General features: G+C 42.8%; 1 protein-coding gene across 3 annotated transcripts in view; it reads right to left on the bottom strand.

Annotated features, from left to right (window-relative positions):
- CCDC146 (coiled-coil domain containing 146) overlaps nucleotides 1-15,289 on the bottom strand; it is a 165,922-nt gene that overhangs the window by 23,006 nt on the left and 127,627 nt on the right. For 2 of the 3 annotated variants that reach the window (XM_075208738.1, XM_075208739.1), the window contains exons 12-13: nucleotides 8,040-8,128; nucleotides 6,216-6,380 (exon numbers count right to left, since the gene is read on the bottom strand). In XM_075208738.1, the coding sequence (XP_075064839.1) occupies nucleotides 6,216-6,380; nucleotides 8,040-8,128 (254 nt within the window). The remainder of the gene's footprint in view (nucleotides 1-6,215; nucleotides 6,381-8,039; nucleotides 8,129-15,289) is intronic. The other variant, XM_075208740.1, reaches the window with a different exon arrangement.

The following is a 15,289-nucleotide window of genomic DNA, read 5'->3' on the forward strand; positions in this document are numbered from 1 at the left end:
CAGAAAAAGCACTATTTTTTATGACCTAGTTGATGCTTCAGATACACACAATCTTAAGAAAAAATAGGAAAAAGACTTGGGAATAAGTCTTGATAATTAAAATTGGATGGATATCAGGTAGAGAATGTCAAAACTGTCAATCAATGTAGCTATTAGAGAAAACTCCCATAAAGTTTAAACAAGATGGGATTTGGTCCCATCCTGTATCCACGTACCTAAAATTTCTGTTGGAGGGAATGTAGATCAATTAGAACTTTTTAGCATATTTGGTGGGGTTGTCTAAAATTAACCAAATTCTGACACATGATCACAAATCTAATCGAACAAATAAATTCTTATTCCTCTAAATAAACCCACAAAGGTAATTTGCCTCCACCAAAATAAAGTAATAATACATATTTGCAACGCTGTTTAGCTTCCGACGACAAAAACTGTCAAAAGCAATGCCACCCTCCAGAAACAAAACCATAAACAAAAAAAGAAGTTGGATGATGACTTCAATGGACTATATCGCTTACGACCCAATTCCATTCCTACTTCTCACAAAAGTTGGGCCCTTTGGTATAAATTTCACAACTGCCCCTTACCAGGCTCTACTTGAATTCCGGCAAAGGATAAAAAGTAACAAGAAGATTTATCGGTCAGTACTCTCTAGGGCTGGGGGGAAGGGTGGTGGATGCTGCCACTACCATTGGCAACAGATTTTATCCTTAAGCCTATGTTTGCAATCAGTAGACCATTTTTTTTGGATCGATTTCAATAGGAAGGACATTTACAGAGAAGACCTTGTAATTCTAGGCTGCAAATATTGTATGGAAATTGTATTACCTAAATCTGCTTCAGGCTTCATACAGTCCTATCATGTGACTTGAGTTAAAGTCATCATTACATTTGTTCATTCCTACCATAATCCTTAATAAATACCCCAACTTTTCTTTCTGCGCCTAATCCTATACACTTTTTGGTATCTACTTGAATTTGGTTTAGGCTCAACAGACCCCTCTGCTGAATTATCCACCCTTCTCTTCCAGCCCTACATTTTGTTGAAGTTGAATAACTGGATGAAGTTGTTCTAAATTAATAAAGTATTAATTGTAATAGCTTCACGTGTGATTGCGATTAGTACGCTACGTCATGCCAGGGTTAATTAAGCAATCGCATGGGCAAACAGAGCAAGTACACTTACACTCACTTCTACATTTGTAAATAGTTCACTTTTAATAAAGTTCCAACTCACATTATTTTATTATTAAGAATTAGAGATTATTTATACAAAGATAAACCTACATTAAAGTTATTTATGGTTCAGGTCTTAAGAAATGTATGGTGTTTGGTCTTATATTAATCCACATTTTATTAGCAGGAATCCGGTATCATCTGATAAGCGATAGCACATAGCGGTCACTAGTTATGATTGGTATAAGATTAATTATCAAAAGTACTCTGCTAATGGGTTGGTTTAAATCAATTTTCCGACAAGAAGACACATATGTAGCTGTTGGAGTGAGTTGCCCCCACCTTTGGAAAAGCATTGTTTGAACTGACCCATGACCTGCATTGTACTAGACAGACTTGACTCCTGAATCAATGAAGAAAGATCTTAGGGTTATTTTTGTACACATGGTGACATCATTACTTTTTTTTCCGATCCAAACTGCATATAAAACAGTCACTGACCCAGAAACAGTCTCTTTATACCAACACAGACTGTAGGATTGATGACTGTTCCTGGATTCAGGGTGCCTGCGTAATGTATCGGTTATACTTTATTGTATTTTGTTATACTTTGCTATTAAATCTCTAGTGCATTGGAACCACATAAATCGCATCGGACAATTTTTATTGGTGACTATAGAAATGGACAACAGTTTCTTTTCTTCCATCTCATTTCTATTACTCAAACCCATCATCCTGCCCTACCTGGATTCCCCCCCACATTTAAACAAATGTATAAAATCTAGGACAGCTTTTTGCCTCCTAGGTTAAATTATAATTCAAAATAGCTTTTTCTTTTTCTTGATTAACCACAAAAGCAGGGATGGACTGGGCCTGGGGGCAGGGGGGCATATGCTCCCTGGGCTGGCCAGAAGAAGTCTATTTTGGGCTGGTTCAATGACCGGCCCAAGTCTCTATTGCTTGGTGGCTGGCCGCGAATACTTCCGATCCATTCCCACTCCCTCACCTCTCTCTCCCTCCTCTCTCTCTCAGAGCCCCGGTGTCACATGGGACGCACACTACATGACAGGTGCCTTCCCATGTGTGAGGAGCAGCGTGCGGATGAATAAGGTAAGTGATGAGCAGCATGTCAGTAAAATGTGTGTGTGTGTGTGTGATGGATAGCATGTCAGTAAAGTGTGTGTGAGTGATGGGCATCATGTCAGTAAAGTGTGTGTGAGTAATGGGCAGCATGTCAGCAAAATGTGTGTGTATGATAGACAGCATGTCAGTATAATGTGTGTGTGAGTGATGGACAGCATGTCAGTATAATGTGTGTGTGCGATGGGCAGCATGTCAGTATAATGTGTGTGTGCGATGGGCAGCATGTCAGTATAATGTGTGTGTGGTGGGCTGCATGTCAGTATAATGTTTGTGTGTGTGATGAGCAGCATGTCAGTATAATGTGTGTGTGTGATGGGCAGCATGTCAGTATAATGTGTGTGTGAGATGTCAGTAAAGTGTGTTTGTGTGTGTGGAGCATGTCAATATAATGTGTGAGGGAAGAGGGGTCTTAATTTAGTCTGGGAGGTAGGATATTTAATGGTGAAGTGCAGGAGGGGTCTAGTTATTTAATGGGTGCTATTTTATTTTTGGGGTGGTGGGGGGCAATTTAATTTATTGGTGGGGCTTTTTGTAGGGAGGGAAATAGGTTTATATATTAAATGTGTTTGCTAGCTAATGTCAGGGTTGGTTGGAGGAAAAGAGATGGGCCTTGCTAACCTGTGGGTAGCCAGAAGCCTTGTGTGCAAGTGTGGGACAGTATATTGGGGTCCTATTGCCCTTATTCAATAGGTGGTGGAAAACCTGAAGTGTGTGTGTGTGGGGGGGGGGGGGTGAGAGCGCTGTTGTGGGTGGGTTACAGCAGGTCTATAACATGTGTAAGAAAAAAAAAACTGAGTGCTGGAATCTGGTCTAAGCCAATACAGTAAACACCCAAAGTCACGGAGCGTGTTCCTGACACTACTAGTAGGTTTTTGGAGTGTGGGGGGAAACGGAGCATCCGGACAAAACTCACACAAACACAGGGAGAACTATGCACAGTGCCTTACAAAATAAAGAGATTTAAAAAAAAACAAAAAACCTTAAAATATGCCTTTGTAGAAATTTTGAGTCTTTGCACTTTGATATTTTGAAGGACCGCCTTTTAAAACTGGAGTATAGATACACCCATCAACCATATACAGGCCAGCATCAGGAGGGTTCTGTTGTAAAGAGCCTGTTGGCTGAAAATGTATTCTCGGACACATAGAGCAGGTAGTTGATGTTGCCCTGTATCTTATGTGACACACGTCAGGAGCAGATAGAGGAGATGCAGCGCTGGAAAGACGCAGCAGTGCGCTAGGTGTCGGGCACAAGCAAGAAAGCGGAGCATCGGAGGCTGCAAGACCATGTAAACTTCAGTGTTGGCAGAAACTGACTTGAGGACGGTAGTCCAGCGTGTGGATGAGGCAGTTATCTAATCGAAAGTATGGGGAAAACAGTAGAAGCAAGGTTTAATCATCAAATCTGTGCCGATCAGTGCTCACCTATACAGTGTGCCCAGAGGTTCCAGTCTGCTCTCAACTACCTGTGTACAGGCAGACAGGGGTAAACACATACAGAGACTGTTCTGCATGCAATCCCTATGAAACAGCAACAGCAGCACCATTCACACTTCCTCCAACTGAATTAGTATTCAGAAGCCATATAACAACCTGGAGCAAAGCTGTCTAGAAGAATGTGCAAAAATGACTCCCGAAAACTGTCAAAACTGTTACATACCTACCATAAACGCTGTTAATGCTACGAAAGGTGGCTCTACAATGTGTTTTTTTAAGATGTTTTCATAATTTATGTCACATTGAAATAAAAATATCACAGAAAACAAATTTCACTATAGAATTCTATTTTGTCATTCAGTAAAATGAGGAAAGAGGTCAAAGTCTGAGTATATTTGCAAGATATTGTGTATATACACACACACTTATTTTCACTTATTTTTCAGCTTGGGTTCACCTATGATGGATCTCCACGGCACACTACTAAATCTAGTCTTCTCTACATATAAAAGCCACTTGCATGTAAGTAGTTATTAGTAGTAGTTATTATAACAAGCTTACACTGGATTCCATAGTGGTCATTTCTTTGGACTTCAATCTGGATTTCTCCTGCGCTGCCATAGGGATAGTGAAGTTATAAGTTAGGCCCAGTTACATTATTATGATGTCCTCACAATGTTTTCCAGGGTCCCCTTACTAGACAATTACAAACACTGATATATGAAAACACTATCTTGATTAATACATTGGATTGCTATTATACCATACAAACTAAGCAAAATTACTTACCATATATACACTACCAAATACACAACATGTGTACAGTCATGGCCAAAAGTTTTGAGAATAACACAAACATTATTTTTCACAAAGTCTGCTGCCTCAGTTTTTATGATGGCAATTTGCATATACTCCAGAATGTCATGAAGAGTGATCAGATGAATTGCAATTAATTTCAAAATCCCTCTTTGCCATGACAATGAACTTTATCCCAAAAATAACATTTCCACTGCATTTCAGCCCTGCCACAAAAAGACCAGATGACATCAGGTCAGTGATTCTCTCGTTGTTCTTCCTCTGTTAAACATGGTTATTTGCAAGGAAACATGTGCAGTCATCATTACTTTGCACAAAAAGGGCTTCACAGGCAATGATATTGCTGCTAGTAAGATTGTACCTAAATCAATCATTTATCGGATCATCAAGAACGTCAAGGAGAGAGGTTCAATAGTTGTGAAGAAGGCTACAGAGCGCCCAGGAACGTCCAACAAGCGCCAGGACGTCTCCTAAAGTTGATTCAGCTGAGGGATCGGGGCACCACCAGTACAGAGCTTGCTCAGAAATGGCAGCAGGCAGGTGTGAGTGCATCTGCACACCCAGTGAGGCGAAGACTTTTGACTTTTGAGGATGGCCTGGTGTCAAGAAGGCCAGCAAAGAAGCCACTTCTCTCCAAGGAAAATACCAGGAACAGACTTATATTTTTGCAAAAGGTACAGGGATTGGACTGCTGAGGACTGGAGTAAAGTCATTTTTTCTGATGAATCCCCTTGCAGAAAGTTTAGGGCATCTGGAAAAACTCTTGTCCGGAGAAGGAAAGGTGAGCTCTACCATCAGTCCTGTGTCATGCCAACAGTAAAGCATCCTGAGACCATTCATGTGTGGGGTTGCTTCTCAGCCAAGGGAGTGGGCTCACTCAGAATTTTGCCTAATAACACAGCCATGAATAAAGAATGGTACTACAACATCCTCCAAAAGCAACTTCTCCCAACCATCCAAGAAAAGTTTGGTGATGAACATTGCCTTTTCAAGCATGATGGAGCACCGCAAAAGTGATAACTAAGTGGCTCGGGGATCAAAACATCGAAAATAACTAACCAGGAAACTAACCAGACCTTAACCCATGGAGAACTTGTGGACAATCCTCAAGATGCGGGTGGACAAACAAACACCCACAAATTCTGACAAACTCCAAGCATTGATTAGGCATGAATGGCCAGCCATCAGTCAGTATGTGGTCCAGAAGTTGATTGACAGCATGCCAGGGCGAATTGCAGTGGTCTTCAAAAAGAAGGGTCAACACTGCAAATATTGACTCTTTGCATAAACTTAATGTAATTGTCAATAAAAGCCTTTGACACTTATGAAATACTTGTATTTTTACTTCAGTATACCATAGCAACACCTGACAAAAAGGTCTAAAAACACTGAAGCAGCAAACTTTGTGGAAAACAATTTTTGTGTCATTCTCAAAACTTTTGGCCATGATTGTATATAAAACATACATGTTACCTGATTCTAGGGATGTGCTCTTTGCTCAACCCAAGTTGTTCCTGTTTAAAAGGGTCTCTTTATTTCCCACTTAATAAACCTGGTCTAAGAATGCTCTAAAATAGACATTTCAGAAGGAATTTGATCCAAGTCAGTACACCATTTCTATATGTGTTGTTATCTTACACAGACCTCTCTTTGCTTGAGACATTGGTTCTCAGTATATCCATCTCATTTCCATAGATTTTTATTTTCTCGCGTAGTTCTGCCGCTCGTTGGGTAGCCATCTGAATGAGGCTGACACACTTGTTTCTTTCATTGCGGATAATGTCATACATCTTTGCAAATTCTTTTAGTCTGTAGCAGAAATGAAAACACATTTTGTGTATCTGGAAAAACAAGTTGCGGCAATTGGGGAAATTAATAGAAATTATGGGAGCAGATCTGGATCTTGGTGGAGACAAATTCAAGTTCAATTGCCAAGAGGGAGGGGTGACTTCACTTGTCCCATTCTGTCTATAACTGTCCTACAGCTGGATATTGTATAAATGCTGAAATATTTTATGTTATATGTATAGACATGTAAGCAGGGTCGGACTGGCCCGCCGGGGGGCTGGGCTTTCCCCCGTTAGGCCCCGACCTTGATCGCTCCCCTCTTCGTTGGTTGAGGGAGTGGGTAATTTTAAAAAAAAAATTGAAGAAGAAAAAAAATACTCCCCACTGAACGTCGGGCGTGATGACGTCACGCCTGATGTTCAGTGAGGAGCGGCGCAGAGAGGAGTCGACAAGAAGACAAAAGACAGAAGAGAAGAAGAGATGAATGAAGCCGATAAAAAAGGTAAGTGAAGGAACGGAAGCAAGTGGGAGTAAAGGCAGCATGGCAGAGAGTGAAGGGGGAGCACAGACAGTATGGCAGAGAGTGAAGGGGGAGCAGAGACAGCATGGCAGAGAGTGAAGGGGGAGCACAGACAGCATGGCAGAGTGCGAAGGGGGGCCAAAGCAACATGGCAGAATGTGAAGGGTGGCCAAAGCAGCATGGAAGAATGTGAAGGAGAGCCAAAGCAGCATGGCAGAATGTGAAGGGGGGCCAAAGCAGCATGTCACAGGATGATGAAGGGGGGCCAGGAGAAGAGGGGGGGCAAAAGCAGTATGGAGGGGGCAGTGTGATCATAAGGAGGCACAGCATGGTGATGCAGGGGCACAGTAATGTTGTGTGTGTGGTAGATGGTGGCTAACTAATGGGTGCTATTTTATTTGTGGGGTGATGGTGGGGCAATTTAATTTTATAGTGGGGACTATTAATTTAAGATGGAGTAGTTTAGGGGCTATTAATTGTATGTCGGGCTGAGTTTGAGGTGCATGAGGTCTATTTATTAAATGTGAATATGAATTATTTAATGGCTGTGATGGTTGCAGGAAATAGGTATATTTATTATATGTAAATGCTATTATTTTATTGCTGGGGCTGTCTGGAGGGAGGGAAATAGGTTTATGTATTAAATGTGAATACTATTACTTTAATGTTGGGGCTGGAGGAAGGCCTAAGTATTAATTGTGGGTCCTACTGATTTAACGCCAGGGCTGATTGGAATTTTCTAAAATGTACCCATTTTTTTTCCAAATCGGACCCCCCAACAATCCAGGATCCAGACAAGCCGCAACTAAAGAAACAGCAGCCACAGGTGGTGAAAGTGACAAGAACAGGTAGGACAGTCTGTCAAATGTTCTGAGTCTAGTGGGACAATCCCAATTTTTGGTGACTGTTCTGCCCAATTTAAGGGGCAGGCCAAGACTGTGTACTCTTTATATACACACTGCATTCTTTATATACTACACTATGGTGTTAGCTGTCCTTCGTCGGCTGACCATTCCCCCTCTAGTGTCTAGTCTCGCCTCTATGATGGCTGACCACACCCCTTCTGGTGGGCCCCTAGCGTTGCAGTCCCCAGTGGGCCCTTCATGCCCCAGTCCGACACTGCATGTAGGTATGTATAGCATTTGTAGATCATATATTACCTTTTCTGAATGTCCTGAATTTTCTTCTTATGCTCTCCAATAACCAGATCCCGTCCTTTAATTTCCTGTAGAACTTGCTGGTTCCGTTGCTGTGTAACACAGATGAAAAATACGTACATTCATGAGTATTGGTACTTTGCATTAAATACATATATTAAACGTGATGTAAATATACAAATACATTACTGTCAATTATATCTGCATAAACAGTGAGTCCTGGTGTCATCACTTCAGTGTTCATTAAGAAAACTTGAGTATTGTAAATTGTAAAATATTATGGTTATTAGAAGCCGTCTCTGATTTTGGTGACCTACTTTTATTAGATATGTTCTCTGACCCCCGTGTTCTGGTTTTGGATCTGGATTAACTTTGTGTTTTGGCTTTGGCAAACCCGCCCTCGTGTGTTTTGGTTTTGGATCTGTATTTTTTTGAAAAATTGCTAAAATATGCTAAAATCACATAATTTTGCTCTCTTTTGTTCCTACATTATTATTAACCTCAATAACACTAATTCCCAGTCATTTGCAGTCAATTTTGACCACCTCACAGGTCACAATATTATTTTCATACATTTTCGGACAAATACTGCAGCGACCTGGCTGGATGCTAAGCGACAGAGCAATGACACAAACACACGGCAATTCCTAGCACATCTAGAAAACATTGCCACACAGCAGTGTCAGTAAAGAAAAGTAGTGCAAGATGGAATTATCCTTGGATCATGAAATCAGATTGCGCAACCCGTTCCTTGGATAACTGTGGTAATTCTACAGCTAATACATGGACAGAGTGAAGCGGGCGGTCATGTGCAAGGAGACTCTCAAAGGTGGGAAAGGGATTCAGGATATCCCCACCATGCTGTAAGCCTTCTTTGTATGCAACTGCATCCACAGAACTTTTATTGAAAAGAACATTTGCTCTGCTGGGAAGTCCATGTCTCGCTTTTTCCTCCTGCCTCTTTGGAAGACCCTTGTTGGGACAAGTGGGACAGCTCCTTCCCTTGCAAATGGACTACACCTTGGTTTTACCTGGATGTTGGACAGTTTGTGAGGGAGCACCATCTGGAGGGACTTAAACCAGACTTGCGGAAGCCAAAAACTGTCCACAAGCTCATCAGAGCTAAAGACATTATGGAGTCTGTTCCAGGGCTCCCTGCTGCAACAACAAAAAAATGGTGGGAGAATGTGGCCTCTAAGAGGCTGACTATAGACACAAAGATATAGCATGGTCTGCCTCTCAGGACATTCATGCACTCCCAGAACCTGTTCCGATATGTCCACTGCCCCTTCTGCATCACCAGAAGGGAAAAAGCACAGTGTATTTTTTTGGGACTGCACAGGCATTGCTGGATGCCTTAGAACATGAACTTAAGGACAGTGTGCCCAGAACTTGCCCTTCATACCATTCGGTATTTTATTATTTCCTGGGACCCACATCACTGGGGCAATCCAGGAGGCCTGGTGCCTTCTGAACTGCTTTCATCTTGAAAAGGGGGAAGATGACCATCCAGGACTGTCGCAGGTTGATCCACAGCCTACTAAGAGGCTATAACACCATTGACAGTCCTGAGGAAGAGGATGATGATTAATTTTCTGTCTTCCTCTTCTCCTTCTCCCCCTATGTGTCCGTTTATTCAATAAAACCTTGGGCTTGTGTCTCCCCCTCCCTTACCCCCTCCAACCCATTCCCCCATCACTGTTTGAAGTTTTGTTGAAAGTCTTGCCTTAATTTATACACCCTACTATATTTGTGACTGTCTCAATAAAGCTTCGGTCTTCTTTGTACTGCTGTGAATCCATTTTGATAACACAGTACAATGTGAATACAGATTTAGACCAAGACTTCCAGCCCTAGTATTTGTATTTCAGCAATGACAATTAGCAATGGAGCTCTTCTGAATGTCACTGTAGACTTTGAAGAACACTGCTACCCCCTCCTCTTTCTATTCTACCTATGATGCTGCCCAACTGCTCTACAGACTACCAAAAACTGTGCTACCCCTTCTGTGTTCTTCTGTGAAATGGCGCAGGATTGCCATGGAGGGCGGTACTTATAGAATCCAAAAATTGCGAGATCCAATGATGTAACTATGACATTTTGCCTTGTTTTCAATTCCGAGGGCGCGCGAAAGTACCGAGCTGACTCGGCTCGGTACTCGGGTCTGCTAAGTTCGGGTGTGCTCGGTTCTCGGGGAACATCTCTGACTTTTATATTTAAAAGAAATCCTTGTTGACTTATAATATAATATATAATTTACAGTAAGGTAGTGCATTATCCCATATATACAAAGCCATCTTAACGCATGGGCACGCTGGGCAGTTGCCTGGGGGCCCCATCAGCTTGCCACCTTGTCAATATATTATTCCTGGAGATTCATTCAGAACTTTCAAACCCTCTTTATTAAAAACATTTAGTTGGACTAACCACCTCAGTATCAGCTGTTAATCTGTACATGCGATCTTGCTGTTGCGAATACATATTCTGACCTTGACGAAAAACAACGTACACATACTAATTGTACATAAAGCAAAACAAAATCAACACATTTTTTGAAGCCGTAAAACTTTAATAAAGTTCTACTAATATTTTTAACAGTCCATGTCAGTTGCCTCCCCCTGCTACCTACTAAATGTAAATAATGAAAGAAGTGGAACGGAGTGCAATGAAGTTTGCACGCTCTGACACCACAGTGGCTTTGTTTTGGTTTTCTCGATAATTTACGTTTTTATTCCTGTGAGTGGTTGTGTAGGTAAGGCCCCAGTGCACTGCTTTGCTCAGGGGCCCATAATGCTGTTAAGACGGCGCTGCAAATATAGGAAGATTTTTGTACTTGCCGTAAACCCCGTTTCTCAACCCATTTGCGGGACACAGCTGACCATGGGGTATAGATGGAGCTGTGCTGGGAGTAAGGCTCTAAATTCTAACAACCTGACTGGCCTCCCCTCTATGCCCCCTGGACGGAGGAAAGTCAGATTATTTAACTAACTAAACCCTAAGGATAAGACCATACTTGCCTACGTTCCTGGAATTTACAGGAGGCTCTCGAAGTTTGGGCAGTCGTCCAGGACTCCCAGGAGAGTAGTAGGATAATCTCCCGCATTGTTGTAGAGGGGGACATGGTATCGTCACCATGGCCCTTCCCCTACTATAAAATGCCGAATTTCAAGGCATTGAATAGTGGGGGGCAGGGCTTAATGACACAATTGTCAATAAGCCACACACCCCCGCTAGTCAATGCCATGAATTTCGGCATTTTATATAGGGGCAGGGCAATGGTGACCTGACACTGTCACCACGCCCCCCGTACACCTGTCACATGACCTTTCCTCTTGGATCTCCTGGAGGACAGGTCAAAAAAGTAGACTAAACCGTCTAAAACAGATACACACAACCGAAAACTGTCAGAACAAAAGGGTGGTGTGCAGTGTCCCCCATCCTCTCTTGTGAGCATCGTGTAACACCAGGAGACTATCAGTTTTACGCATGGATGCAGTGAGATCCATATAGCAAAGCCCTAACCACATTTAACAAAAGAAGTAAATCCTAAAAACCGGACTGCAAGTCTTGGGGCAACACTGGCATAACAATGCTCCGGTTGATATAAAATTTGGACACCACTTTGGGTTGGAAAGAGGCCTTGCTGCATAAAACCATAAAACCACCCTGTCCTCGGTAAAGATAAGAAAGGGTGACGCAATGACTGAGCCGCCAACTCTGAGAAGCCCACCTCGCAGGTGGTAGAGCGTATAAAGAGCGAATAAAAATAATTTTTAAAGAAACAGAGTCTAAAGGTTCAAATGGCGATTTCTGCAAAGCTGAAAGAATCAGATTCAGATCCCATGGAGCCGCCAGTGGTACAAAAGGTAGTTGACAGTGAAGGACCCACTGAAGCAAGTGATGGACCTCCGGCAACACCGCCAGTGGTCTTTGGAAAAAGACAAAGCCGAGACCTGAACTTTAAGAGAAGCCAAACGTAGCGCTGGTCCAGGCCATCCTGGAGTAAAGACAAGAACCAGGCCAGAAGGAATGCAGAGGTGGGTGCTGTTCAAAATCAGCCTATGTAGGGTCTTCCAGACACGGTGATAATTCTTAGAAGATGCTGGTTTCCTGGCCCTAATCATCGTCTGGATGACCCTGTGAGAGAAACCTTTTTCTGCAGAGAATCAGGGTCTCGGACAACAGGCCGTCAAAGCCACCAGTCCTGATGAAGGAACAGACCTTGACTCAGAAGATCCTCCCGTAGAGGAAGTCTCTAGGGTGGTTCTATCAATAGCCTGAGAAGATCGGCGTATTCTTGGCCAGTCTGGTCTCAGCTGAATTGCCTGCCTTGCCTCCTCTGGGACCAAAGCTCCTAAAGATGGAAGTTCAGTGTCATCACACCCCAGTCATGTAGGCTGGCGTCTTTGGTTACTATTGTCCAGTCCCATACCAAAAAAGGGGCATCCCTAACTGAGATTTCTCATATTCAGCTATCACAAAAGAGACAGACGGGTCAGCGGCGACAGACGGAAGAACTGTATCGGCAAGTGAGAATTGGACCTTGACCACCTTGCTAGTATGTCGGTTTGGAAGAGCCATGAATGGAAGCGAACAAACTGAACCGCTTCGTAAGGAGACACCATCTGCCCCATAACTTTCATGCACTGAAGAATGCAAACACGCTTGAGGGATAACAAGTTTGTCACCTGATTTTGAACCGCCAGAATCTTGTTCTGGGACAAAAACATCTTCTGACACCTGGTGTCGAATAGGAGACTCAGGAAAACCATGTGCTGGGTCTGAACCAGGCTGGACCCAAATCGTGCGACTGCAGTGTTTCCGTTGTCAAGAGCAAGTGGAACAGAAAAAGAGGAACCAAAATAGCTTTAATAAGATCATCGAGATATGACAGAACTGTCACATCAACCCTTTCTTTAAGCTTTCAGGACTGGGACAATCACTCCTGATAACAGGTATTGAATGGCCCCCAGAAGGGCCTTTTTCCTGGTGGCGTTTTGTGGAAAGAAAACACTGCAGAGCCTTCCCCAGAGACCCAGAATATAACCTCTGATCACGATGCCCCTTACCCAGATATCCGGGAAAGAACGGATCCACTGATGACAAAAGAGCAAGAGACGAGCCCCCACCACTAAACTTCTGGGTAGGGGAAGAGGAAAGTCATGCAGGCTGCTTGTCTGACGGATTTGGCCCAGAATGTCTTCCTGTCCAAGCCTGTCTGCCCCTCTGAGATGTTCCCCTTAGGGCAAGGAACTTTCCTCTCACGACAATTCCCCTGGATCTACCAACGAAGCGAAAGTCCCAGAATCTTCGACCACCTGTCCTATGGACAATAACTAGATGATAAAACTTAATTCCAGTGGCCTGTGAAAAAATCTTGTCTAATTCTAAGGCAAAGAGTACCTTACAATCATAGGGCAATGCCACTAAAACTTTCTTACGTCTGGCTGCCACTGCCAAGTAGGAGGTCCTGGTGAGACGCAGACTAGCATCCAGGACAGCATCGCCAAAGTATTTAGACGCTTCCTTAATGTGCTCAGCTAAAGGTGTTAAATCAGAGAAGGGGTATGAGAAATGGAACGGTCTCAGAACCTGAAATCGGCTATCAGGTTTCAATTTCATCTCTCCCCACATTTCAGATAACTGTGGGGAAGAAGTAAAAGAAACGGGCAGTTTCTACTTACATTTAAACAGGGAAGCCTCTGCAATCACTGGTTCCACCTCAGAAATATTCAGTGTCTGTCAGACCCCTAAAATATGGTCCTCCTCTCCCTGTTTACTGCAGGAATCATCCTTCCAGGTTGTCAGGTCATCGTAGTCAGAATATTCAGAAATCTCCCCCTCCTCCTGCAGAGTGTTCTGAATTGGATTCTGATAACTCCTGGACATGGAAATGAGGAAGACACAAGACCTTTCTAGGTTTTGCACCCAGGGGGGTTCTTGTGATACCGGCAAGGTGTCAGGGCCCCTACTGTTCCTGGACGGATATTTTCTCGTATGAGCTCAGCAATGGATCTATCCAGTTCTTTAGCACAGATCGGCTCCACCATGTTGGGTGCGTTCCCAGCAGACGAACGCAGACTTAGATCCTTGGACTCACAAGCCGGGCATCTGGGTATGACCGTCCATTAGGTAGCTTCGCTTGACACCTAGAACAGGTGGAGTACACTACTGAGCTTTGGACCTGGAACTATTCCCTTTTTCTGACATCTTGTATCAACAATGTAAGAAAAATAGGGAAAAAGAAAAGAACAAACCGTAGAAAACACTCTATGATAGAGAGTAATCTTACAGTTTTACTCAAAGAATAGATAAAACATAATATCTATACGGGTGGGGTACAAAATTCCGATGACGAAAACACGGACAGCATTAAGATAGACAAAAAAAGGACGAAACCTAAAATCGCCGACATGTAGGAATTACAAAAGGGGGTGTTTGGACCAGAAGATAAGAAGAATATTTTAATGGACTGTGGGATATAATTTATTTGGGACATTTACCTGGACCCTTTGGAATAAAATTTATTTGGACATGGTTTAAAAGCATAATTGGATTGCAAGCTTCTAAGAACAGAAGACTAAATCTGTTGGTAAGTATTTGTTTTTTTTTATTTAAATATAAATAGATGTGGTTATAAAGAGGGTGCTGTATTTTATTTAAGGGGTTTTATTATTTTTATTTAAATAATGTAGTATCAAAGATGCTTTTTTTAGTCTATTTAACATTTTTCTTTGTGGTATTACAGGTCGCAGCAAGCCGTGGGTGTCAGGGCATGTTGGCACTTGTGGTTCTCCAAGTGCCAACATGCCCAGACTGATAATGGCAGCCCGGGAAAGCTGTGACTTGTAGTTCCACAAACAAAACTGGTGTTTTCTTTACTTTTATACATTCTTGCGGCCACCGCCCCAGGGATGTAGGAAGAACCCAGTGCTGGACAACATGGGGTTGGCTGCCATTATGGCAGGGAGACCCCGTGCCGCGTGTCCCCCTGCTATAGTGCCACTCACCCTGGCTGGTTGGCCTAGTGCTGGTTGCGTTGAAATCAAGGGACCCCATGCACTTTTTTCCCGATTTCTGTGCAACCAGCAGTAGGCTGGCAGTGAAAGGGTTAATAGTGTTTAGAGGGGCATAAACATTATCTTATATGTGAGATTGTGTTCATAGAGGTTATTTAAATATAACTGACTAGGTTGTAATTTATTTGTGGCTTCCAATACACATCTGATATAGGAGCAAGACACGCACCATGT

Source organism: Mixophyes fleayi, chromosome 4, assembly GCF_038048845.1.
Source record: "Mixophyes fleayi isolate aMixFle1 chromosome 4, aMixFle1.hap1, whole genome shotgun sequence".
NCBI classification, from domain to species: Eukaryota; Metazoa; Chordata; class Amphibia; order Anura; family Limnodynastidae; genus Mixophyes; species Mixophyes fleayi.